At 39.5% G+C, this 27,776-nt stretch overlaps 1 protein-coding gene across 2 annotated transcripts; it reads right to left on the bottom strand.

Annotated features, from left to right (window-relative positions):
- LOC306883948 (exocyst complex component 3-like protein 4) lies at window positions 1-27,339 on the bottom strand. 2 transcript variants are annotated; one of them, XM_079439490.1, is made up of 14 exons: window positions 27,134-27,339; window positions 21,886-22,170; window positions 16,253-16,333; window positions 14,120-14,332; window positions 12,291-12,921; window positions 6,176-6,293; window positions 5,947-6,072; window positions 4,463-4,563; window positions 3,983-4,081; window positions 2,359-2,482; window positions 2,032-2,154; window positions 1,780-1,932; window positions 1,578-1,696; window positions 1-1,483 (listed from the first exon to the last, which is right to left on the bottom strand). In XM_079439490.1, the coding sequence occupies exons 2-14, from the start codon at window positions 22,154-22,156 to the stop codon at window positions 1,267-1,269; spliced, it is 2,376 nt and encodes a 791-aa protein (XP_079295616.1). In that variant the 5' UTR covers window positions 22,157-22,170; window positions 27,134-27,339; the 3' UTR covers window positions 1-1,266. The 2 variants fall into 2 exon arrangements, with proteins under 2 accessions (XP_079295616.1, XP_079295617.1); XM_079439491.1 differs by lacking the exon at window positions 27,134-27,339 and adding an exon at window positions 24,328-24,522.
- Between the last annotated feature and the right edge of the window lie 437 nt (window positions 27,340-27,776).

Below are 27,776 nucleotides of genomic sequence, written 5' to 3'. Positions count from 1 at the left end.
ACACAATAGGCATAGTATTTATTAATGTTGTAGAGCTGTCGAAACTGCATACAGTAGTCAGTCAGTCCATCATAACTGGGGAAAGAAGGTCAGGTACTCAGCTGCTACGAGCTTGAAGCCGCAACAAATAGACCTTGAACTGAAAGAGTTTGCAAGCACAAGGGGAAATGACAGTACTCGTAATAAAACACAAACCTGGTTTACAAAACTACGTTTTTATTAATATTAACAATGGCTAGTTAAACCTGATAACCTTCATCAGTCTATTTGCCATTTAATAGTGTTCACCGTTTTACCTTACCTGATATGAATAGCAATAATTTCAGCATTGCTTTTTAAACTTACAAAAAGTATATAAGCTGCTTTCCTGCTCAAGACGTATGTTTCACATATTGATATTTCTTTCAAAAATAGATGTATTTATTTATTTATTTACTGGAGCGTGGGAAGTTTTGTGTAGCTATAAAGTGATTGTCATCTGTAAAAGCATGGCCTCAAACCATCAGATTCATCCGCGCTGAGCCGAAGCACAACTCACATAATTACAACAACAATGTTCCTCCGCAAGTAGTGTGCAGGTTTACGCTTCAACCGCTAGAGGGCCAAACAAAAATCAGTCCAAGTTTAAAATCCAGAAAATTCATTTAAAACAAAATGAGCTTTTTCACATAATAATTGTTAAAAACGGAGAGTCATGTTTTGGATAAAATACTAAACTGATCAGTAATTAAGAATAATAATGCATGTAGATATCGAAAAGTGCACTGCTGTTTGTTGTTTATAGAGATCTCTGGTGGTGCAGAGAATATGTTTTGATAGGGTTCACAACATTTACAACTTATTTTACTTAATTACTACTTACAGCGGTAATAAGCAATTTCTGAGTGAAGAAAATCAGAAAGACATCAATTTAACATTGAATGTGTGCCTACAGTAGTTTGTAGAGGATTTCTGAAGCTGGCACGCATTTTTGAGAGAGCTTCTTGACTAGGATGTGGCATCTAGAAATACCACATTTCAAGGCCTAGTGGTATTTGATCATTATTTACTAATTAACATGAACCAATGGCATACATATGATCCCAACACACTAAAAACAGTTTTAGCCCCCTCTTTACCTCATCTTTTTTCCCCAAAAAGGCAATGTTTCAAAACCATGAAGGATTCATAGAGTAATAAAACCATTCCTTATTGCTCATACATTAGACATATGGTCGCTTTCAAACAGTGCAATGATTATTTCCACTTCAAATCAAATGAAGTGCATTAGCTGTCCGGTACAATGAAGGACAGACAGGAGAAGGGTGTACCAGCCAGGCAGTCTGTGTTAACCGCTGCTTGAATCTCACTAAAGAGAGCCTGCTCTCTATTCCCAGGATTCCCTGTTTCCTGTTTCAGCTCTGCCAGCCGCTGTAGTATAGTATGCTTTTCCCTGCCCCTTGTAATTCCTCGGAAGTACAGCACAGCTGAGAGATGACCCTTCCTGAAATGAGTAAAACATTTGTTGCATTAAAGTAAAATGAGCAATCTTACATTAACAGACATGGCCAATCTACAGCAAGTAATATGACTTCCACCTGATATCTGGATAGCTCTCAACTAATGGCTCTAGGTTACGTTTTATTTCACTTTTTTTGCACCCAATGATATTGCTCAGCTGGTTCCCGACTGGATGGAGCCAATCTAAGGAGGAGTTCTACAAAAAATGATACGTAAGGAACATGTTAGGATGTTTTGATGAAAAGCACAGCTGTACAGAGTTGCATTAAGAGACTGTACCATATCTTGGAAGATCTCCTTCAGTTCCTCCCACTGCTTTGTGATCTTAGTAGCAGCTGTCTCATTCTTCCTGTTTTTGCACAAGTAGTTATTCTTCATCAGCTGAGATACATATTCTTTCACCACAAAAAAGTGAGCTTCATTCACGAAAGCCTAAAAAAGAGACAGTGGAAAAAAATGACTGCACTCTCAAGCTGTAGCAGAGTGGTTACATTAGAGTATATTAATGGAACAAACTGTTTGCACTCTCACCTGTTTATGTTTTGGGGTCATGTACTTGCTCTGTTCAGAAAGAGTCTTAGTTCTGTCGATCAACTGTAAAAAGTCTTCATCAAATGAAAACCATTTCCCTGTCATCTGTCTCCTGAGGAAGGGCTACAAACAGAAGCTCTTCAATACTTAATATTCACTCACTCCACTATCAAACGTATACGTTCAGTTCATTATTAAATTCCAGTCACATATTCACAGATTTATTTGTATACTTCAGTGATTTATTTACTTCTAGAATCCTGCAGATATGTAGTATTGCTTTGTATTAAAATAAATATTTCATAAAAGCATTTCAGAAGCTCACACCTCGACATCTTTTTTGAAGTTCTCCATCACAGCTTGACTCAAACTGGTGGTCAGTCTATCTATTTCTTTTTGAACCAGCTCCAGCTGAATCGGGGAGGTGTCTTTATAGCTCTCCATGTGCTCTCTGGAGGAAAAAACATTGAAATGATGATGTTTTGTAGTACTGTAGTGTCAGCTTTAACTAAATAGTTTATAAAATGTGTTTTTCTCTGTTTGCAGTTTGTATTTTGCTCTTTATGTCCACCTTATGTACAGTACAGTTGTAAAATAAAAAGTAGAATAACAATATTTGCTTGCTTATATTTTTTTGCTTAATCTATATATGCAAAGATGAATTCTAGAAAGGACTGTATACTGACATGCTCACCACTTGATGTTTTCTGTAAGTAATCTAAGTAATGTTACATTCATTTATGCTCCCAGAAATCATAATAGCATTGTAATAGTAACACCAACATTTACCTCAAAATAATTTAGTTCACTAACATGAAACACATACAAATGCATTCACCTGGATATAATTATTTATGTGTATACACTATAGTGTAACACTACCATTATACACTTTGGGGATTGTGAGATTTTTTTATGTTTTTTGAAAAAGGTCTCCTATGCTCACCAAAGCTGCATTTACTTCAAATTTACAGTAAAGTAATTCAAAATAAATTCTTTCAATTTTAATATATTGAAAAATATAATTTCTTCCTGTGATGCAAAGTTGAATTTTCAGCATCATTCCTCCAGTCTTCAGTGTCACATGATCAGTCAGAAATTATTCTAATATGCCGATTTGCTGCATACAAATAATTTCTTATTAATTCAAGAAACATTTCTTATTATTTTCAGCACTGAAAACTGTTGTGTGTTTTTTTGTGTAAACTATTATCCAGAATACAAGTATTAATTTCATTAAAAAATCTTAACAAAAAATCTTAGTGACCCCAAACCTTTGGTAGTGATTCACATTTGGCAAATGGATTGGATTACAGCTAATAAGCTTAAGGCTTTCAGGTTGCCTAACAACAAAGCAGACAAGAGGATGAATGTGTCATTATAAAACTGTACTGTAATGCCATGTTTTCTGCTTCGTAATATTTAAGAAATAATCAATAATGCATTCACATCTAAAATCTCTTAATTTTATGATTTTCTCATGTTTAGTTAGAATTGCCCAAGGTCTTTGGTTTAAGTTTTGGAGACACACATCCAATGCATCCATCATTCAGGCATTCCCCGCTGTCAGGGACTTCCCCTGCCAACGGCCTGACTGCCTCTACTGTGTGTAGCACATATTCCTAGAAATCACGTGACTGATTGTTATGATTGATTGATTTATTCATGGTATTTAAAACGACTCGCTCAAAAACAGGTGGCACCTAAACCTAGTGATTATGATTATGATTAGATTAGAATATCAAATGAAAATTCTTCCATCAATATAAATGTAAATGTTACAAATAGCTTTTCTCATTCTATTAAAGACCTCCTGGCTTTGGAAACACAAAATCTTTCTGAATGGGTGCTTGTGAAATAATGGATCTAGAACTAATGCAGCTGGCTATATATTATTTCTGCTCCTCCCAAACAAGTGACTTTTGGGCACTGTGTTGTGTAAATGACTTACTTCAGGGCACTAAAGCTGTTGATGTAGCTGATGTGATACTCTGCCCAGAGAGAGGAGTTAGAGAGAGGACTGCTCCACTCAACAAACGCTGACTCAAACCTACAGAGACAAATAACCACAGTCAGGCATACAGAGAATTAAAACACACAAACAAATATAATTAAATACTAAATGATCTAATTAGTCGGATATTATTGAGGGGAAATAAACATGGAAATGTGTTTCATGGAATGTAGTTTTGATCAAGTCTATGGGAAAGATGTGTCATATGAATGGCAAAAAGAAACCCGGAAATTACATGCTAATCTTTTTGTTTTCCTATAATAACTGTCAAATTAGCACATAAAGATATAACAGCTGTTAGGTAAAATAAACTTGAATAGTTGTCCTCTGTACAAAAAATACTGACTACAGAAGCTTTTAGAGTTATAGAATTACAAAACTGACTTCCAAGTAGCATATTAGTTCTTTATCACAAACCGTTTTGGAAAGGTCTTCATTTCCTCCAAACAGGAACGCACAACCTTCTGCTCAAGGTTCACATCAATTCTTCTGGATCCTTGTACCTGCCCTGTAATATGCTAAAGAAAACAAAATAAATGTGTTTTTGTAACCTTGTGCTGTGTTTTTAATCACAGTGTCCACAAAAAGATTTGGGCACTTGAATTAGACTTTAAAAATACTGAAACTAAGTGGCAGCTTCACACAAATGATGCTAGAATTTACTTTTTTACAATAACATAGATCAGTACTATGAACATTCCACAAACATTTTATCATTTAAAACTCAACAAACTTCTTTGTGTGAAATTATTTACATGAAAAGTGAAAAAATCTAAACATTACAGTGGCTTAATGCTGCCTCTATGTGCTATCAGAATATTTACTGATACGAGTTTCCAAGACAAAAATTAGACATGAACAGCTTCTCAGTTCACATTTATGACCAGGAAACTTAATTTTGGAAAATAATCAGGAAAATAATTTTGACTCAGTGTTTCCGAGTTGGCCGGGTGGTGGGTCATAAACTTTAAGGAGAAGGAAACCATTGCTGTTAAGTTCTATTAATTTTTCTACATTGCTTTTTCTTGCCATTACAATAATTTCACGAGTTCACACTTACATATAATAAACAGAGTAAAGGTTATGCGTGCTGTCTGAGGGGAGGGCTCTGGGCTCGGAATTTTTACCCGAACCCAGAGCATTCCCCCTACAGGTTAATATAGGAATAGTTGTAAGTGTGGAGAAGGGGTGGCGGAGAGAACTGTCAAGGAACAGAGGTAAGTCTGCTGTGTATATATACACACCTCTTATCTTTTTAATTGGGCTGATTACTGATCGTGCTCTTCTCGTGTTAATCAGGTTAATTATCTGAACGTGCTGCTCCCAAACTTTGTTAATAAAACATCATGTATATGCATATAAATAATCTTTTGATGCATATTGTGTATATTTTACTCAGTGAAAACAGCATTTACTTGACTGAAACTTCAGAATCGACAGCAAGATGACTCTAGGTGGCATGGTGAATGTATACAATAGTGCAACAATGAATAAGACACTATACTTTATTCAAAATCCATTCAATATTGTTTAATATCTTAAATATATTTATACTTTAATAAGATTTCCCCAAGAAATAGGCAAGAATGAACCCGTTTCCTCCATGATTCCTATTCATTCTGACAACAAAACACTTAAACATGGCAAACTCGTAATTACAACTTCATAAATGGGAAGCAGGAAATTTCAGATAACATGTGAAGGCAGCATAACTTTCCTAATAGGTTTTGGGGTCCCTATAAGTTTATATAAATGCCCTGTACTGCCCTCTATTGGTAAAGCAATACAGGGCAGTTTGTGGCCATATAAATGGGAAATCAAAGGACTTTTCTTTAATGCTCATTTGACTTCCATTTAAAACCAAGGAAAGGTGAGCTAATTATGAAAGTGTGCTGTCTTACCGTCCAGATGTCCATGTCAATGTGTGAGCTGTAGATTCCCTCATCGATCACTGGTTTTCTTTTTTCTTTCCACATTTCCTCATTCTCCAAGTCAATAATTCGGTTCAGTGATGTTTTCATGTCAGCCTATCAAAAGCACAGATTTGACTGAATTCAGAAACTCAGTTATCTGACTCCACATTGTCAGTACGATCTCGCTTCTAGCATTGACAATGACAATGTTAACTACCTGTAAGCGAGCACAGTATTTGTCTTTTATCTGATTAAGGAAATCTTTGTCCACTGGCAACGCTCTCTGATCTTCCTTCAACTCAGGCTGCAGAGAGCTGCTTCCCATTATCTTCTCACTATGGAAAGATAAATTAAATTCCGGTACATGAGTAAATGCATTTTTAAGATAAAGCCATAATCATAACCTTTTAAAGTAGTAGTACAATCACAATGAATGTCATCAACTGGATCACAAACGAGTATCCATATAAGGTCTGAAGACTGGAATAAATCACGATGAGCAATTTATCACACTGAGGCACAGCTGTATACGGGGCTTTTAAAAACACATTCATGAGACCACTAGACCTTTCACGATTTGAGATGTGGATGTTTGGAGCTTCTGACTGATGCAGTAGGTCGGTTTATTGATTGGCTTATGTGAATGAGTTATGTAAATCAAACAAAACCCCGGGTTTGATGTCAACGACATAAAATGCATTGGTTCTCAGATCAAATGCGTTGAGGTAAAACCTGACGTGGTGTTTAAGTAAACCACAACGGAAAAATTGTCAGACAAAGCTATTATATGGCTTCAGAAGATCTTAATTATATACGTCCGGTCAGAGGTTTGGCATAGGATTTGTTTTTCCCGGAAAGGAAATGATACGATCATTTCTAACCTTTTGTTTTGAACTCTTTATTCATCCAATAATTCAGAAAAAAGAATCAGCACAACCGTTTTTAACACTGATAATAATAAGCAATGCTTCTAGAGCAGCAAATCAGCATATCAAAATGACTTCTGATGAATAAAGTCACACTGAAGACAGGAATAAATTACATTTTTAAAATATATTAAAATAGAATTTGAACAATATTTCACAATACTACTGTATTTTTTTATCCAAAAATGGAGCCTTGATAAGAGACTGTAAAGATGGCGCTGAGGCAGAACTGGAATCCATTTGCAGAAGTTTATTAAAAGGATTTGCAGTAGACAGAAACGTAAAGTCAGACAAAGGGTCAAAACCAGAGTAACAGTTGAATCCGTTGACCAACACAGGGGCAATCCAAAAGACGAGAGTCAGGAGGCAGGCAGAGAGCCCAAACACAAACATCCGTCCAATCAGATAAACAGAGCAAAGGGGAAAATCCAGGAAATCAGAAGTCGAAATAATCAGGCAGAGTAATACACAGAAAGTCAGTCAGAAAATAACAATGGAAAATGCTCGGTAAGGCAGTTAAACTGGCAATACTTCGCAATATGCCATATGCTCAGTATCCGGCTTATAAAGTCACCAAACAGGTAGTGTCAGTAGAGGAAGCAGAGAGAGCGGCATGCAGTCAGTACTCAGGTGAGGGCCTCCTCTGTTGGTTTGGTGTTACAGAATCCAGGATTCTGTAACACCAAACCAGGTGCTCCAGGAGCACCTCCTGGGGCTCTACGTGGCCGTCCCCATGGTCTGGGTGCTGGTCGATCGGGTTTGGCTCTGTGAAACTCCTCAATAAGAGAGGGATCCAGAATGTCACGGGTGGCTACCCAGGACCTCTCCTCAGGCCCGTAGCCCTCCCAGTCCACCAGATATTGGAGCTGACCCCTTCTCCTCCTTGAATCCGGCAACATGTTCACCTTGTAAGTGGGGTCCCCATCAATGTCCAAGGGTGGTGGTTGCTCTAGGGTTTCAGCCCCGGGGTCAGCATCCGGGTTTGAGGAGGGAAACATGAAAGGAAGGAGCGATCCGATAGTTAGTAGGAAGCTCAAGCTGGTAATTGACCTCATTAATACGTTTGAGAATCTTAAAAGGGTCAACATACCTAGGGCTGAGCTTCTTGCTGGGCAGCCGCAACTTGATGTCCCTCGTGGAGAGCCAAACCCGTTGTCCTGGTTGGTAGGGAGGGTGTGGATGCCGTCGCCTGTTTGCCTGGAACGCCTGTGTTCATACAGCCCGCAGGAGGCAGACGTGAGCACTGTCCCACACCCTCTCACTACGCTGTATCCACTCGTCCACAGCAGGGACCGAAGAAGGTACCCTGACGTGAGGCTCACATTGATATCAAGGTGTTTGCAGAATGCTCTCCAAACTTGGGATGTAAATTGGGTGCCTCGGTCGCTGACTATATCCTCTGGTAGGCCATAAACTCGGAAGACGTGGTTAAACAAAGCTAGCGCTGTTTCCATAGATGTGGGTAAACCCTTTAGGGGAATTAGCCGGCAGGACTTTGAGAATCGGTCGATGATAACCAGTATAGTAGTAAAGCCATTGGAGGGGGGTGGGTCGGTTACAAAGTCAATGGAGAGGTGAGACCAGGGACGTTGTGGTATGGGAAGTAGGTGGAGGAGTCCAGATGGCAATTCCTTGGGTGTCTTGGATTGTGCACAGACTTGACAAGCTTTGACGTAAGTGGTGATATTTTTGGTCATGGATGGCCACCAGAAGGAGTTTTGTATGAGACGGAGAGTACGAGAGATCCCAGGATGACCCGTGCTGATAGAAGTGTGGACCCATTGCATGATACGTGGCCGCATGTCGTGACGGACGCATTGTTTGTTTGGGGGGCAGTTATTTGGAGTTGGTTCATTCTGTTGGGCTCTTTGTAGCTCCTCCATAATATCCCAGGTTACAGGAGCTATGACCACTCAGGAAGGAAGGATAGGTTCTGGGGATGAGCTCTCGGGATATGGGTTGTACCGCCTGGGAAGTGCATCTGCCTTACTGTTCTTGCTGCCTGGCCGATAAGTGACTGTGAATTGAAATAGAGTGAAGAATAGGGCCCATCGAGCTTGACGTGGATTGAGTCGTTTGGCGTTCTTAATGTACTCCAGATTCTTATGGTCAGTGATAACTTGAAATGGATGAATAGCGCCCTCAAGCCAATGTCTCCACTCTTCCATGGCGGCTTTCATGGAAAGAAGTTCCTTATTGCCCACATCATAATTTCGCTCTGCTGCCATTAGCTTCCTTGAGAAGAATGCACAGGGAAGCTAACCTGTAGAGGCTGCTACTGAGCTTGCCTGGTTGACCATGGCGTTGTGATAAGACCGCTCCGATTCCACAGTCCGAGTCATCGACTTCTACCACGAAGGGCAAGCTGGGATCAGGATGTTTCAAGATGGGTGCGGTCGTGAATCTTTCCTTCAGTGACGTGAAGGCCTTTGTGGAATTCTCTGTCCATTGTAACTTCTTGGGGTTATTTTTGAGAAGGGTAGTTAAAGGAGCTGAGACCAGGCTATAATTTCGAATGAAGCGTCGATAGAAGTTGGCAAAACCAAGGAATCGCAGGAGTTCCCTGATAGTGTTTGGTTGTGGTCATTCAGTGCCTGCTTTGACTTTGGTCTCATCCATCTTTACTCCTTTGTGGCTGATGTGGTATCCCAAGAAGATTGTTTGTTTGACGTGAAACTCACATTTCTCTGCTTTGACGTATAGCTGGTTTTCAAGGAGTCGTTTGTGGACAGTTCTCACATGGGTGATGTGTTCCTTCTCAGTCTTGGAGTATATCAAGATGTCATCTATGTAAGCTATCACATATTAGTTAAGCAGGTCTCGGAAAACCTCATTGATGAAGGACTGAAACACGGCTGGTGAGTTGGCAAGTCCATAGGGCATGACCTGATTTCCCTAGTGGTGAGGAACGCAGTTTTCCACTCATCTCCTTCCTTGATCCTGATCAGATTATATGCGCTTCTTAAGTCTAGCTTGGTGTAGATAGTGGCCTCACGTAGTTGTTCCAGGGCAGAGGGTACTAAGGGAAATGGGTAGCGGAACTTTGTTACATTGTTAAATCCTCTGTAGTCGATGCAAGGCCTTAGTCCACAGTCCTTCTTTTCCACAAAGAAGAAGCCTGCTGCAGCTGGTGATGTGGACGAACAGATGAAACCTGAACTCAAGGCGTCCTCAATGTATTCCTCCATGGCCTGACTCTCTGTTCTTGACAGTGGGTAGACGTTGCTTTTGGGTGGCATGGCATTGGGAAGTCGATCGATGGCGCAGTCCCATGGACGGTGGGGTGGCAGTTGTGTGGCTCTGGACTTGCTGAACACCTCTGATAGATCGTTATAACAAGAGGGGATGTTTACTGTCTTATGGGTCTCAGGGCTTTCAATACTGGTAGTGAGACATGGTAGGGGCTGAGCAGTCAAACAGTGATGGAAGCAGAAAGATGACCAGCGACGAAGCTCACCACAATGCCAGGAGATGTCAGGGTCAAGCGTAGAGAGCCAGGGATGTCCGAGAATAACTTCATGATGGGATGAGTTGACCACATACAGGGTTATGGATTCTTGATTAAAATTACTATGGCTTGTTTCTTGAGGAGGCTGCTACTGATTAAATTGAGGGCTGCAACAGAGTCGATCATTGCTGTAAATTTAAGAGAAGCATTATCAGTCTTGAGGGAAACAGGAAGTAGAAGCGACTTATTTAGAAGAAAGTAATGGTCAATATTTACGGTTTGTGTAGTTTGGCGCTTGTGGGGATATCCGGAACAGCGGTGACCTGTCTAACCACAGTAGAAGCATAACTGAAGTTGTCGACGTCGGATTCTTTCTTCTTCAGGTAATTTAGTTCTACCAAGTTGCATGGGCTCGTTACTGGGAGTGGCTTCAAAGGGCTAAATACTTTGGGTTGAAATCAATGGTTCATATCGAGCTCCTCTGTTGACTCTTCGTTTCGGGGCTTGTCTCATTAGGTTATCAATCTTTATGGTGAGTGTTACAAAGTCTGGGAACGAAAGATCCTCCCCCTTGCAAGCTAGTTCGGTCTGGAGTTCATGGGTGAGGCCTTGTTGGAAAATAGCTTTGAGAGATACATCATTAAATCCACTTTGAGCAGCAAGAGTGCGGAATTCAACAGCATAATCAGCAGCAGTGTGGGTCCCTTGCGTTGTATGCAGAATTTGTGTTGTTACGCTCTTTCCTCCAGCAGGATATTCAAAAACCTCCCTAAGTTGTTGGATGAAGTAATCGACGGAGGTTCTCAAACATCGGTCGGTGTCCTAAACTGCAGCTGCCCAATCGATCGCTTTTCTAGGCAGCAAGGTCATTAGAAAAGCACATTTATCCATTTCAGATGCAAACTTCTCCCCTTGGTGATTTAGATAAATTTCTACTTGATGAAGAAAGCCTCTACAATGCTCAGCAGATCCATTAAAATTATCGGGAAGAGCCAAGCTTACCGTCTTCGGTGTCGGGGAAGTGATCGGATGTAGGGAGTCAGGTGTTCATTGACTGACTGAAGATTAACGAGTTGTTCCTGGTAGCCCTTTAACAGTTCACTTTGGTAAGCGAACGCCGTCTGCAAATTTGAAACTTCTGCTGGATTCATCGTAGACAAAGTATTCTGTAAGGATGGCACTGAGGCAGAACTTGAATCCATTCGCAGAAGTTTATTAAAAGGATTTGCAGTAGACAGAAATGTAAAGTCAGGCAAAGGGTCAAAACCAGAGTAACAGTTGAATCCGTTAACCAACACAGGGGCAATCCAAAAGACGAGTGTCAGGAGGCAGGCAGAGAGCTCAAACACAAACCTCCGTCCAATCAGATAAACAGAGCAAAGGGGAAAATCCAGGAAATCAGAAGTTGAAATAATCAGGCAGAGTAATACACAGAAAGTCAATCAGAAAATAACAATGGAAACCCCTCAGTAAGGCAGGTAAACTGGAAATACTTCGCAATCTGCCATGTGCTCAGTATCCGGCTTATAAAGTCACCAAACAGGAAGTGTCAGTAGAGGAAACAGAGAGAGCGGCATGCAGTCAGTACTTAGGTGAGGGCTCCCTTTGCTGGTTTGGTGTTACAGAGACTTAAAGATACATAAAAAGTTCTTACCATTCTTACCAACCTCAAACTTCTGAATGGTACTGTCAATAAAATAATGGAATATGTATTTTTATGATACTTTAATGGTGTTTTCTAATGTTTCCAAATTTGAGCCTGAGTTTCCCATTCACTTTTTATAATATGGAACAAACAGCCTGGGTATTCTTCAAAAAATCAGCTTTTGTGTCTCATAAAAATATACTTCATATAGGTTTGAACCAGTATGCTTGCTTGATCAATATCAAAAAAGGGTTTTAAGTTATATTGACATGATGTATTTAGAAAAACTAAATCTAAACTGAGGAAACCTCACCTGGGGTAGCGATGAATAATGAAATCTAGAAGAGCGTAGTAATCCTTTAGCTCTGTCACCTTTTCCAGGAGTCTCTTCAGATGCTCTACTACAGCCTCATGGTGGCAGGACACATAGGTTTCAAACACATTAAAGTCTGCTGGATATGAGTTCAGAAGCTCAGTCTTCACTCTCTCCAAATCCTCCTTCACATCTTTACCCACAAGCCCCAGATGCACTGCCAGCCAGGAAGTGTTCTGCTCGCAGCTGTCCAGAGGAACTTTCTTCAGTGTATCTCGAACCCCGTTTAGTACCGCATCCCTCCATGCTTCCCTCCATCCCTGCATCGCTCCTGGCTCTCCCTGTCTCTTCTCTTCCTCCAGGATAATGGTGGCCACATACACCAGCAGCTCTTTATTACGTGAGGGAAGATCACTGGAGTTACGTACAATGGAGTTACGTACAATGGCAGACATTTTGTTCCTTAGTGTGGCAAAGAGCAGACTGAGGTCTTTCTCTTTATTGACAAGTTCGATGGGATAGTCTTCTTGATCCAAAGCTTGCTCCCGCTGAAGCTCCAGACATAGAGACAGTAGATTCACGTAGGCCTCCTCTAAATGTTCTTTCTCTATCAGTCTGTTAATCTCCATTACTGCAGAAAATAACAGAAAAAGGAGAACAAAAAGTAAAATATTAGTATACAGACGACTGCATGAGTTGTGTCCTGATACTGGAACTATAACACACTTGCATCAACAACTATCATATTTCATTCAGGAATGTCTGATGCCTCTGTCTAGATCTCTGCCTCATCAGCTCATGTTTTCCAAAAGCATTAGTAATATGCTCTGTTTATCCCTGATTAGCCACTAACGTGTTTCTGATGTGTCTGGGTAATGTCGGCATTTGTAATGTTCTTTACAGATAAATAGACACTGAACAAAATGTAACTTTGATTGCAAGTCCTCTTCAAGAAAGGTGTGCTAAAAAACAGGAATAGAACAATTAAATGACAGTGTGACAGTATATAGTGTTCCTTCCCCCCTTTTTTTCTTCAGCAAAATGACAAAGCAAATGTACATTGACGTTTGGAGTCAGTTTTTTTATGCTTTTGAAAGAAGTCTCTTATGCGTTTATTTGAACAAAACTACAGTAAAAAACAATATTTTGAGATATTATCAAATATTATTGTGAAAAATTATAAAATAACTGATTTCTACTTTTCTACTATGTAATTTATTCCTGTGCCGCAAAGCTGAATTTTCAGCATCATTACTCCAGTCTAATATGCGATTTTCTGCTCAAGAAATATTTTTAATTATTATCAATGATGAAAACAGTTGTGTTGCTTAATATATTTGTGGAAACTGATAACTTTTTTCCAGGATGAATAAAAAGTTCAAAAGAACAACATTTATTTAATCTATTGTAACATTATAAATGTAAATTTTTGAGCAATTTAATGCTGAGCAAACTTTTGAACGGTAGTGTATATGTGGATTGTTGAGCAGCATGACATATACTATATGGACCCATTTTAAACTGCATTTTTACTTTTAATTGCATTCCTTTTTATGTCAGTTCATTGCTTGAGTCTTATGGGAACACAGACAAAATGATAAGGATGGGCCCCAGCCCCCATACTGTGAAAAACCCTCATCATAGGATTATTTTTGATGTTGATGTTAAGCAAACTAAATATAAATTTAGTAAAGCAAATGACCCAAAATATAATGGTGTAAGAAAAATGTTGCCCAGTCCAAATATCTAAAACATTTTCATCTGAAACGATGGTGTTTACAACTCCTTTGTCAACTGCCTAGAGATGGGACATGCAGTCTCACACTCACCTGACAAAGGCATAGGTGGTATCTCTGGCAGAGTATATGTGTCTCTGAGCTTCAACACAGCATCTACGACCTCAGTCTGCTCTTCAGGTAAAGTCATGGCCTCTGTGACAGGTTCAAGTGGTTCTTGTTTGTATTTTTTAGTACCCAGACCCAAGCTCTGCCTGAACAATGCCCCTCTCCTTGCCAGTGAACCTGTTATTTCAACTGCAGAATCTGAGAATAACACAAAGTTACTGGAGACGATTCGTGTCATTCTGTATAACATTCAACAGAGCAAATGGTTGTAGCATTTGGACCAATCAGACACAAATCAACAAATCAATTAGTTATTAGATTAACAAATGGTCACAGACCTCCCCCCCCCCCACCCAATACACATACTGGGTGCTGGTATGTCTGTCAATGACTCCAGGCCCCTGGTTCCATGGCAACCCATCTGATAACACTTGTTTTATTAACTCAAGGGAATGCGGTCAGGGCAACACTCACTTCATTTTCCCTTAGGAAAAAGAGACATTAGGCCATAAAAATGGACTCTTCTCTAATTAATTAATAGAAAAACCTTTCTTTGAATGAACACACATATCTTTAGGTCATTGTGTATATTATTACTGTTCTTGTATATGTTCTTGTGTACTGTATCCTGTTTTATGCATGCTTATGATAGAACATTAGTTAATATTAACTCATAATATTCAAGTCACCATTGGCTCTTTGACACCCCAGAGGTGTGACCTCTATAGCAGATAAAGCTCTCACGTAAGTGACGCCCCGGCAGTCTGCGGTTCTGTTAGATGAGGAAGATGTGAGCTAAAACTCTTCTGAACACTTTAAGTTTTGTGCCAGGCCTTGCGGCCTTGTCTTTCCATTCAACCAAAGCTCCTCGGACCTCAGCAGATCTCTTTCTTAGCTCTTTTTCCACTCTCTACCTGGAAGAACATCTCTACCTCAGAACATCTTTGGTATTCATTGCTCTTCAACCCGGAAGAACGTGATCAGGAATCCAAAACCTTGAAACCATTAAGACTTTAAGACATCTGAGACTGCATTCCAGACTCTCGTCACGACAGAACGCATTGCAAGTATTGTACATTTAACTAAACGAAACAGAGGTTATTAGTACAAGTTATAGACCACGTTATAAACGTCGTTGATGGTTTTACTCAAGTGGTTAAATGACTTTATCCATAACTGCATTCTCTGGTTTTCCTGATGTTTCATTAATCAACTCTCATTTGCCCTTTCCCCATGTATGAGTGATTGTACTTATGTATGTTTGTTTGTTTGTTTGTTTGCTAGACTAATTTGCGTTAGTATTTAGTTAATAAAAGTTGTGTGCACAAATTCCGAGTTTCTGGTTTTGCCTTGCAAATTAAATGTCTCTTTACGATTTTGACCCTCGCTACATGATCTAATGCATTAATAGGAAAGTATTTCCTGTGGCCAAGGAAATATCCTTTCGTAGAGTTGATACGAACTTGCACTGAATGTTCGCTGGACGGACAGATCAGTTGATGGCAATTTAATTCTGCTACAGTTATTACTGTCAGCCTATATAAATAATTGTAATTAATCATAATTAATTATAATTATTTATATAAAATTCCCCTTTGAGCTAATTTGCTACATGGTCTTTAAAAAAATCAACATGACCACGTAAAACTCTTTTTAGTTACCAGTAATTCTACTCTAAATCTAACCCTTTTATGAATAAATATTTATAATAAAAAAAAAAAAATCGATGTACACTACTGCAGTGGTGTGTGCCCTTATGCATTTCCTCATACTTTATATATTATACCTTAATGATATAATAAACAGGATATAAAGGTCAAGAGGGCATATTCTTTGTTAATGTAACAGTTTTATTAATATTAGAAATAACCATATATTGTAAGCTGTTTTGTTGTGTTTTGTTTTTACATACTGTATGTAAAAATATGCAAAAGGTTCAGTCAAAATGCAGGTGTGATTTATAAGCTAAAGCTTAAACTCCCAAAAAGTTTAAAACATTTTATCAACAAACCTTTTGCATTGTTTGCAAAATTTACTATCAACACTTCCTGTCATGATAACCCAAACAGTATTTCACTTATCTAGAGGTGAATCTAGTGACATGCAAACACCGGTCACCTGACATAGTTCTGGTAAGAGAAGTTTTTTCGGTCTTTGGAGACTGAAGAGAAGATTGTGAGGGAGATCCTCTGCTCAAACCTGAAGAGAGAAACAAGCAAGGAGCTTCAGCTAATTAAAAGTCTAATAAAATACAACAAAAAGAATATGTTTCAGATTTAAGAAATGTAACCCTATTGTTGTAAATCCTCTGAAGATTTGGTATCAGCTCAGAAAGATCTTTAAACTCCCTCAGACCTGCTCTCTTACCCCTATAGCTTGCAATCATGTATTCCATACCTCACAGTCGGATAGAATCTGTTTATCATAAAGTCAAGTGAAGTCACGTCTGCTTTATTGTCAATTCTTCCACATGTACAGCACATACATACAGAGAATTTAAACTGCGTTACTCTCAGACCCTTGGTGCATACAGTTAACATTTAAGACACTGACAGTAGACGTTCAAATACAGATAAATACAGTTTAAACATATGTACATACAACTACACAAATATACAAATGAGGACATAAAAAATAAAGAAAGAGATAGATAAAGTGGCACAAGGCACATGGCAGATAGAGTGCAAGCCAGTTAAATAAAACAAAACTGTGCAGATATATGTGTAGTGCAAGAAGAGCTTATCAGTCTGTTAAAGTGACGAGAGAACAGTCTTTTTATCAGACTATCCGAAGAGGTAGTTTGTAGTCAATGCTGGACGAGGTAGTGATCGAGGTAGTGCAATGCTGCACAAGTGACAGGTGCTGGTCACAGTTTTTAAGTGGGTTGGGGGGGGTCGTAGTATCAGTGTTCAGTGTTGCATGGGGTACAAGAGGGGAGGGGGGGCAAGGATGGGAGGGAGTTCAGCTTCTTAACAGCCTGATGTATGAAGCTGTCCTTCAGTCTGCTGGTCCTCACTTGGAGACTCCGCAGAGACTTCTTGGCCAGTGCTACAGTGTTGTTAGTCCAGGAGAGGTCCTCTGTGATGTGCACACCCAGGAACTTGGTGCTGCTCACTCTCTCCACAGTCGCACCGTTGATGGTCAGAGGGGCATGCTGAGTGTGTACTCTCCTGAAGTCAACAACAATCTCTCTCCACATTCAGAGAGAGATTGTTGTCACTGCACCACCCGGTCAGGCGGCTCCTGTAGTTTGTCTCATCTCTGTTGTTAATGAGACCCACCACAGTCGTGTCATCCGCAAACTTAATGAAAAGGTTGGAGTTGTGTGACGGTGTGCAGTCGTGGGTCAGCAGAGTGAAGAGGAGGGGGCTCAGCACACATCCTTGGGGGGCCCCAGTGTTCAGTGTGATGGTGCTGGATGTGTTAATGTCGACCCATACTGCCTGAAGTCTCTTGGTCAGGAAGTCCAACAGCCAGTTGCACAGAGAGGAGTTGAGCCCCAGCTGGACCAGTTTGTGAGTGAGCTGTTGAGGGATGATTGTGTTGAATGCAGAACTGAAGTCTATGAACAGCATCCTGACATATGAGTCTTTTTTGTCCAGATGTGTGAGGGTTGGGTGAAGGGCAGTGGCGATGGCATCATCGGTCGAGCGGTTGGACCTATATGCAAACTGTAAGGGGTCCGGGGGGTGCAGACTTGATGTGGTGCATGACTAGCCGTTCAAAGCACTTCATGAGAATAGGAGTGAGTGCTATTGGATGGTAGTCATTGAAGCCGGATGGAGATGAGTTCTTCAGGACTGGAATGAGGGTGGTAGCTTTGAAGCATGTGAGGACAACGGCCTGATTTAACGAGATGTTGAAAATGTCTGTGAAGACATCAGTGAGTTCCACTGCACAGTCTCTCAGTACATGCCCAGGAATGTTGTCAGGACCCGGAGCTTTGCATGCATTGATCCTGCTGAGGGATCTCCTCACACTGTCCGGGGACAGCGTCATCACCTGGTCGTCGGAGGAGGTGGAGTCTTCTGTGCAGTGGTGCTGTTTTGTGCCTCAAAGCGAGCAAAGAAGGCATTCAGCTCGTTCAGCAGTGTTTGCAGACCACAACAGCGTGAGGTGAGCCTGCCTTGGCATTTAATGATCTAAACAGCCCCATAGAGGAGACTGGAGAGTCGAGGAAAGGGACCTTGTCAGGCTCTTTGATCTCTGTGAGGTTTAGCCAGAAGTGGCGCTCCAGCATCAATAAACTGGCCATTGACCTACCGATGGCCTGCTCTGCCGTCTTTGTAGCTCGCAGGGCCAGGTCTGTTGCACTGTGCAGCTCCTTGAAAGCTGCGTGGACAGGTCCCTACTCATCCATGCATTGGAGTAGTTTGGCCTGAAAGACCTGGAGCACAGCCATGGAGTGCATGGAGAGACTCCTCGCGGGACCAAGGAGTGTGCTCGTCCAGCGAGGGCAGATGCAGTCCTGCATGGCTTGGAGGGGTGGCTTTCTATCTGATGGCAGTGGGCGGGCAGAGGTGCACGGCCACTGACTAATCTAAAGGAGGCAGCCTCTCGTAGCCATTCTCTTTAGTGCCATCAACGGAGGTGAGGGTGGATGATGCAGATGTTCAAAGGTGAGCCAAGTAGGGAGCGCACCACGATTTTGTGAGCTCGTCGTGGGCCTGAGGGCACCTCAGCAGGAACCATTCATCCAGACGGCTATGAGTGGGCTCCTCCAGCGCAGACCACTCCAAACCAAGCTCCTCAACTGCCTTAGGGCGTGTTCACACTTGGCGTCTGTTTTACATTATAATCCTATTGAGTAAACCATGTTTTCAAAAAAGTCCTGAGCACTTTTTAAAAGGCCACTGCCAGCGTCTTTTTATGCAGCTCAGAGCATCTTTTCAAGTTAAAAAAAAGTTTAACTTTTTCTGAAAAAAACACCCTACGTCAAGTGCCTTTTTGACAGCTGACCAATAACAAGCGAGTGGCGTTTCCATAACAACAAAAACAACAAGAAAAAGGAGAAGGTAGCCGGTAGACAGATCATACTAGTTTCGGAGCACAAGGAGTTGTATGAAATCGTGCATCATCCAACCGGAGCTCCTGGACTAAATTATTGGAAGCACCATACAGTTTCCTTCCCTGTATAATGTCGCGCTCCCACAAACGTCGTTGTGAACCGACATTACCCTCCCCGTTAACTTCAAAAGCCGACATTTCTGCAGCAAACAGCGCTACGCTACCTTTGCAGCTATTGTTATAGGAACAAAAGACGCCCTCGGCTGCTATTTGTAACCAAAACGCTGCCAGCTTTTTATTTTACTAAAAAAGCGGTTTTGTCAATTTTTTCTTGTCAAAAAAGGCACCAAGTGTGAACACGCCCTTAGAGAGGACGCGGAACAGTTCAGCGTCCATCCCTAGTTTGTTGTCGCTGGGATCCGCAGATGGTAAAGGAGCAGAGCACCTGAGACAAGAGACATGCTATCATCTAGCAGATTGTCTTCGATTCAGCCAAACAGCTCCACTGCCAAGCCATTGGTTAATTTGTATTTCACTGCTCAAACCAATGGCCGTGCAGTTACACTGCGTGATTGAAAAAAAGGATTCAGTGATCGGAGAAAAATAAGTTTTCCCCATAATCGTCTAGCGACGATTTATAGGTATTGTTATTGGAATATATATATTTTTTTCATGATTTTGTATGTGTATATGTGACCCGTGCTGACAAAATGAGTCTGAATGCGCAGGGATTCATTTTGAGCTATAGACAAAAAAAGTGAAAAATGCATAGTTCATTAAGCCCTTGTCTAGCGATCCCAATGGTCCAAATAGTATTTAAACATCTAAAATGACCTTTATTTGTCTGTTTTCTGAGAGAAGTACCTTTTTCTTTGCTCACTTCTCGTGCTGCCACTGACTGATATATGAATCACGCACATAAAGGTGCTTCTGCCAGCGTGTGATCCCGATACATACACATACTGGATACACAGAATTACAGTATTCAGTAGGCTATTCATGCAAACATAATCTGTTTGCAATAAAAAAAATTCTTAGCTGAATGCTTTTGTTTAGATATAAAATAAAAAAAAGTAATGCACTATTTGTTTCTTTCACATTGTAGGCTTCTGTTGTTGTTGGTGGTGGTTTTTTGCATCTGTTCTTAGTTTTAATAACAAAGATAAAATTCTATATATAGTAATTAATATTAATAAAGGAAATGGAGGAAACAATGCAGTGTTGCTAAGTGACTTTGCTTTGAAACTTTCAGAAAACTTTAACTCGAGCTTTCTCAGAACTGACTTTGTTGACTATCGACTTCAAATGGGTGTAGCTCGGTTATTTTTTGTCAAATCATACATCATTTTGAAGGTCTTTTAATGGAGAATGTGAAAATAAAAACAACTCATTTTTGAACTGAAGGAGAGGATGGAGTTGATGCCGATCTGACCATATCCTTCCTTCTGATATTAGTTATTTTATTAATATTTCTTGTGTGATTATTAATCAAGTTATTGATCAGTATTTAACCTCCCAGATTGTTTGATGATTGACTTAAGTAGTAGAGCCATCTATATTAATATAGATTAAAGAGTGCATGTAATCTTTTTGTTAGTAAGAGTAAAATGTGTGAACACACGTTGAGTATTCCTTCCCTAGGGTCACAAGGCCAGGCTAAGGGTTCAGGATGACCTACCATCTACGTGAGCTATGAGTGACGGCGAGAACTGTGACATTTAGATGTTTGAATAACAGATATTAAAGATCCTGAACTCCTGTATTTGTATTCTCCAAGATTGATGGCTGCATAGTAAGTGTGTAACCAACCATATGATAAGATGCTCGCTAGTAGCTAGAATACCTTGAGATGCCCTTGAGATGCAGATAAGGGCTCTGTGTGTATGTGTGTGTGTCGGCATCTGTTCTCTGTGTTAGATGAGTAGACTGTCTACTGCCGCCATCCTGATCCGAGCTGAGGTGTCTCCTTCATTTGCTGACGCCTGCAATAATCATTTGGAGATATGCTTGAAGTGCTTGCGTCCATATGTGGAAATTAGTTTATCTAGGTTTTGGAACCAATCAGAATTTTGCTGACTGATGCATTTCCGCAATTAGCAACCTCTGTCAGGCTATAATTGTGGCGATTTTTGTATTGTAAAGCAGAGCGGCCTATGAACTCTGTGCGAGTGTTAAAGCTGACTTCTGCCTGAAACTGCAAACCATTTCTTCAGTAAATTCCTTCAATTGAATCCACATCTTTTTGACTCCTGGTCTTCATTCAACAACACCTGGTCCTTTGGGTTTTAACTGTTATTCCCCAACAGAACATTTGCTCATTGTGACTCATTTTGCCAGCACGTGTCACATCTGTATGTGTTTTTGTATGAGAACACAATATGAACGGTGTATGTTTATCGAGACGTATATTTAATTGTACTATATATGGGTTTATTTTTTCTTTTCCTTTGATTTGTTGGCAAGGGGGTTGGGGGATTGTTCTCTAAAACATAAAAAGCTTTCAATAAAATATATATATAAAAAAAGAATCTGTTTCTTGGCTAACAGTTCACTTGATTATTTAAGGTTTTCTAGTACAATACAGCTTTTGGCTAAACCAAGTTAATCCAGCATTGTATACACTCCTTTATTAATACCATAACTTCTGCTTTACCTCTTAAACTACTGACTGTGGGAACCATTGTCACCAAAAAAAAAACAAAAAAACAACAGCACTTTTTTATGTCTAGTGGTTATACACTTACTTGGAGAGTGTGGTGGTCGTGATAGAGAATTTGAGGTTTGGTCATCTGTGTTCTCTGACCTTTTGTCTTTCTGTGTCTTAGGGCTGAACCCTTTCAAATTCCTTCTGAATGTCTTCAAGACTCCAAGACTCTTCTCTTTGACTGGACTTTCCATCTGTTCCCCACCATTTTTCAAACCCTTGGTTGCATCCTCATCCCATTCTGATGGGTCATTAACCTCATTTCCACCGTCTACTTCTTCTTTTGTAGTTTCTGCCATTTGACCATGCATCAGTCAGATCACGCCTACAGAAAATGCACGAAGAACTTTAAGAAAAGTTGACTTATTGTACCAAAACCACAACAGAAGGTTTGACTTTGCTGACTCGAGTGTAAGAATGCAACTGTTGAATCTATCAGCAGGTACATCATGATCTCTGGAGTGTTTTTGCTTACTGACAACATGGCATGTTTTTCACAGGGGTGTTGAAGACATACATTGTCATAACAACAAAGATGTGAACTCATATTAATACACTAAACAGCCAAAAAAACCTTCATGAGTCTTGCACTACTCAGTTCTACTGCAGATCTCTAAACAATTAGGCTACACACCTCACATATGATACCATGTAAATTGTGAGATCTCCAGACTGTGCAAGAAACTCAATTTCTTCAATCACAAACAAGATCAACAATGATAAGTTTCTCATTCTGCTTGAGAGAAATTACTTTCATTGTTTCAATTTAAAGTGTTTCTATTTAAAATTTAAAGTAAAATCATTTCACAATACAGGTCATTTCCACAACTCCAATTTGCTGCTTGATTCTGGAGTAGCCTACATGTCATTACACTGCACTACACAATAGTTAACTGACTGTACTGTACACTGCTATTTAAACACATGTATCGTATAAGTTAATGATAAACGTATTACTTTGATATGCTGTCCTACTTTAAATGATTACATGTAACATTTATGAATTTTCTCATTGCAGGCTAAATGTTGTTGTACCTCGGGGTTCTCACACCAAAAGAAGTCTCTGAGTTATGAAGAAAGTATCTCCTTTATAACACCGAAATCAACATCAATAGTGGCTAATATGGTATTTTGAGGAAATTACACCATGATAAATGTTTGACTAAATATGACCTAAAAATAAATTCGTTTAAAATGACACATTACATTAACTTAACATTAGTTTTAATCTTCAAAACCACTAATTTAAACTCTTTAAAGATTAAATCTGTGTTATTAGCACAGCCAATCCGGGATTGCGGAGTAGACGTATTGTGAAGGACAGTTGCTTCTAACACCGCGGTCAGACCAGCCGCGATTTAAATTATCATCCGCGCGTATTACTATGCTTACGGTAATAATGACCAACACAGAGGGAGCGCGCATTCAAAGCGCTTTTCATTCTAGACACCCAAAATTGAGATGTAATGATATTTTTCGTTATTTTTTCTGTTTGTTTTATGTACATCTGCTTCATGTTATTATTAATATTATGTTATTTATTGCTGTCTTTGTATCTGTATTAGGCCTACTATATTCTTCTACCTGCATTTCATTGCAAGATTTGTAAAAAAGGAGATATGGGACATTAATCGATTTAGAGGGGTATTACGACCCCGTTTCTAATAAGTACAAGAGATGAATGGTCAGTTCTTATAGAGGACATCCCATACTATATGCACCCCTCATCTGAAACCATCTTACTGCAGCATGTTTGAGAAATGGGACATTATTACATTTAGAGGGGGATAAAGACACCATTTATAATAAATGCAAAAAATGAATGGTCAGTTCTCATATGGGACGTCCCATACTATATGCACACCTCATATGAAACCATTTTACTGCAGCATTTTTGAGATATGGGACATTATTACATTTTGAGGACTATAAAGACCCCATTTCTAATAAGTACAAGAAATGAATGGTCAGTTCTTATAGAGGACATACCATACTATATGTACACCTCATATGAAGCCATTTTACTGCAGCATTTTCAAGATATGGGACATTATTCAATTTAGAGGGGTATAAAGACCACATTTCTAATAAGTACAAGAAATTAATGGTCAGTTCTTATAGAGGACATCGCATACTATATGCACACCTCATGAAACCATTTTACTGCAGCATTTTTGAGATATGGGACATTATTACATTTTGAGGACTATAAAGACACCATTTGTAATAAGTACAAGAAATGAATAGTCAGTTCTTATATGGGACATCCCATTCTATATACCTCATATGAAACCATTTTACTGCAGCGTTTTTGAGGTATGGCACATCATTCGATTTAGAGGGCTATGTGTACTGGACATAGCATGCATCTGAATACAACAAACAACAAAATGCTATTTAACCAAAGAAGTAGAACCACTGTCTATTTTTTAAAAGGCACATAATACATGAGGGGTACCCAATCCTTTTTCAGGAGATCTACCTTCTGTGGCGGGGTGGAAGGAACACGCAACAGCAAAACTCAGGTGAAAGCCCCGGAGGGTGGATTTTATTAATAAGTGCTGAGATACGTGGGCGGTGACGGTGGGTTGGTGTGCGGTGGTGCTCTCAACTGTGTCCAGGTGCGGGTGAGTCCGTGGGGTGCTTGTGGCGGTGCTGAACGGTCACACACTGCTGTCTGGGGAAGAGAAGAGAGCGCAGAGTCAGGTCGTGAGCTCATGGAGAGGTTTCTCACCCTTCCTCTGTGTGCACGCTGTTTAAATAGGGCCAGGCTGATGAGGGGCAGGTGTGGCCGATCAGCCCGTGATGAGCTGTGAGCCAGTGCTCCTCGTGAGTTTCCAGGGCAACGCTGATGTGGACTCGGGACGCTCGTCACACTTCCTACAGAGTTCAGTGTCAGTCCTGCTCCAACAAGCCTGCCTGTAACTATCTATTGTTCCTGACTCTTAATTAGATTAGGTTTGGAGCTGAACCTTTAGTGAGATCTCCAGATGCAAGACTGGGCATACGCTATGTTCCAAACTGCTACAGAGCAAAGATTCCATATTAAGTGTTCTGAACCTGTGGGAGGTATAGTGTGACAGTTCTGACAGTGTGTGACTTTTAGCTGTGCAGATAGAGTAGGAGGTACCTTGCATGCAAAGGCCATTATTTTTATCTACACATTTATATTGATGTTTCTATAAGCCTCAAAATTGGAGAAATAATGTACTGTCTTTAAGAACTTTGTTGAATTTGGATGTATGCAACTTCAAACTGCCACAGTACATAGACTTCTCATTTGGTGTGCTGAAAAAGTAGGAGGTACGTTTGAAGAAATAACCTTTTTTTACTTATTTGAAATAATATTTCTAGTTTTCAATACTGGAAAAATTGTGCAATGTCTGAGAATTTTCTTGACTTTGAACTCCAAATTGCTACAGTAAAATGTTTTAATATAAGGGGTGCAGATAGTATGGGAGGTCCATTATATGATTTGGTTGTTGATTTTTTGTACTTATTAGAAAGCATAAATGTACAGTTGTATAATTCTATAATTGAAATAATAGCATGCACTTTAAAAATTATACAGTAAAATGTTTTCCTCTGATGTATGTATAGAATATGGGAAATGACTTATAAGAATCAACTGTTTTTGTACTTAGATTACACGTAGATTAGACCTCTCTATAAGCCTTTGAAGTAAAATATAATGGTAAATTTCTCTAGGTAACACTTTATTTTAGTGTCTCTTAAGTTGCTGCCTATTAGCATGCATATTACTAGAATATTAGTTATTTATTAGTAGTAATTAAGCACATATTAATGCCTTATTCTACAATACCTTATTCTACATTCCTAATCCTACCCAATACCTAAATTTAACAACTACCTACTAACTATTAATAAGCAGCAAATTAGGAATTTATTGAGGGAAAAGTCATAGTTAATAGTGAACAAGTGTTCCCTATTCTAAAGTGTTACCTTTCTCTAAAGTGTCTCAGCAAAATAGCTTCATATAAGAACTGACCACTCATGACTTCTACTTAGCCAAAAATTAGATCTTTGTAGCCCTCTAAAGTGTTGTAATATTACATATCTCTAAAATTCTGCAGCAAGCTGTTTTCATATGAGGTGTACATAAAATATGGGATGTCCCATATAAGAACTGATCGTCCATTTCTTCTTATTAGAAATGGGGTGTTTTTGGGACACTGAAATGAGACAATAGCACATTACTCTGCAGTAAAACGCTGCAGTAAAAAGGTTTCATGTGAGGTATGTAGATAGCATGAGACGTCTTGTATATGAACTGATCATTTTTTTCTTCAACGTATTAGATGCCCTCTGAAGTTGAATAATACAACATTTCTTCAAAACGGTGTAGTAAAAATTATTAATAAGAGGTGTGCATATAGTATGGGACGTCTCGTAAAATACTTTTTTCTACTTATAAGAAATGGTGTCTGTATACCCCTCTAAATTGAATGATGTCCCATATCTCAAAAATGCTGCAGTAGAATGGTTTCATATGAGATGTTTCATAAAGTATGGGATGTCCTCTATAAGAACTGACCATTAATGTCTTGTATTTATTATGAATGGTGTCTTTATACCCCTCTAAATGCAATAATGTCCCATATCTCAAAAATGCTGCAGTAAAATGGTTTCATATGAGGTGTGAATATAGTATGGGACGTCCCATATAAGAACTGACCATTCATTTCTTGTACTTATTAGAAATGGGGTCTTTATCCCCCCCCTCTAAATCGAATGATGTCCCATATCTTGAAAACGCTGCAGTAAAATGGTTTCATATGAGGTGTGAATATAGTATGGGACGTCCCATATAAGAACTGACCATTCATTTCTTGTACTTATTAGAAATGGGGTCTTTATCCCCCCCTCTAAATCGATTAATGTCCCATATCTCCTTTTCTACGAATTTTGCAATGAAATGCAGGTAGAACAATACAGTAGTCCTAATACAGATACAAAGACAGCAATAAATAACACGGATATTAAGCAGATGTACATAAAACAAACAGAAAAAAATAACGAAAAATATCATTACATCTCAGTTTTGGTTTTTTAGAATGAAAAGTGCTTGAATGCGCGCTCCCTCTGTGTTGGTCATTATTACCGTAAGCATAGTAATACGCGCGCACATAAATACAACTGCGGCTGGCTCTTCTAACACGTTTAAAGGTTAGTCATATAACACGTTTACAAACAAACGTAGCTATTAGTACATTCAAATTATTTTATAGGCTACATGTTCGTATATCGCACCGAAGCCCATCACTCACCTGAGATGAGAGTTCTTTGTCAAAGTCTGGCGCTGGCAATTATCCTTCACTTGTCACATAACAGGTATTGCAAATCAAAGAGCTGGCAAACGCGCTGTACCGACAGGTTCAACAACAACAATAAACTCATCAATTCCCAGAAAATACAGAGCTGCGACAAACCCTGCTTCTCACAGCAGAGCTTTGGGTATTCACCTTGAAACGTCACTGAATAGGTGCATTGCTACAGGAACTAGCTTCAGATTTTAGTTTCGTATTCAATACAGTTCGGTCCTCGACAGAGGAATCACTGTATTCACTGATTTGTAGTTGTAAGAGTCAGTGTTTTTGAAATATGATTACACTTCACTTTCAGATTCCCACTGAGAGAGAAAAAAGTGGTTATGCAAAGCATGTGTTCCTTTTATGAGCACAATAGCATATTAACAAAACAGCAAGTCCTGTATTGGTTTTTACAAATGGTTAGTAGGCCTGTATAAAAATCTAAAGGATTTGATTTATTATTATTGATATACTAGCCTATTATGCAAACTAATTAAGTGACATCTAGTAGTTGTTCAAATAAATAAAAATAATAAACTTATATAGCTACTGTAATACAAAAATTAACAGTGCATGTTAATTTGTAACTAAATGGATGTGT

The sequence above is a fragment of the Barbus barbus genome (assembly GCF_936440315.1).
Source record: "Barbus barbus genome assembly, chromosome: 18".
In the NCBI taxonomy this organism is placed as follows: Eukaryota; Metazoa; Chordata; class Actinopteri; order Cypriniformes; family Cyprinidae; genus Barbus; species Barbus barbus.
Note: the sequence above shows the minus strand (reverse complement) of the source record. Positions and strands in the feature narration are given on the sequence as shown.

What these genes read in the sequence shown, in the direction of transcription:
- LOC306883948 (XM_079439490.1), bottom strand. Translation starts at nt 22,156, where the DNA reads ATGCATGGTCAAATGGCAGAAACTACAAAAGAAGAAGTAGACGGTGGA. An exon ending in TCTTACCAGAACTATGTCAG is followed by an intron (nt 14,333 to 16,252) that starts GTGACCGGTGTT and finishes TGTTATTCTCAG; the next exon opens with ATTCTGCAGTTGAAATAACA. An exon ending in ACTTCAAAAAAGATGTCGAG is followed by an intron (nt 2,155 to 2,358) that starts GTGTGAGCTTCT and finishes TTCTGTTTGTAG; the next exon opens with CCCTTCCTCAGGAGACAGAT.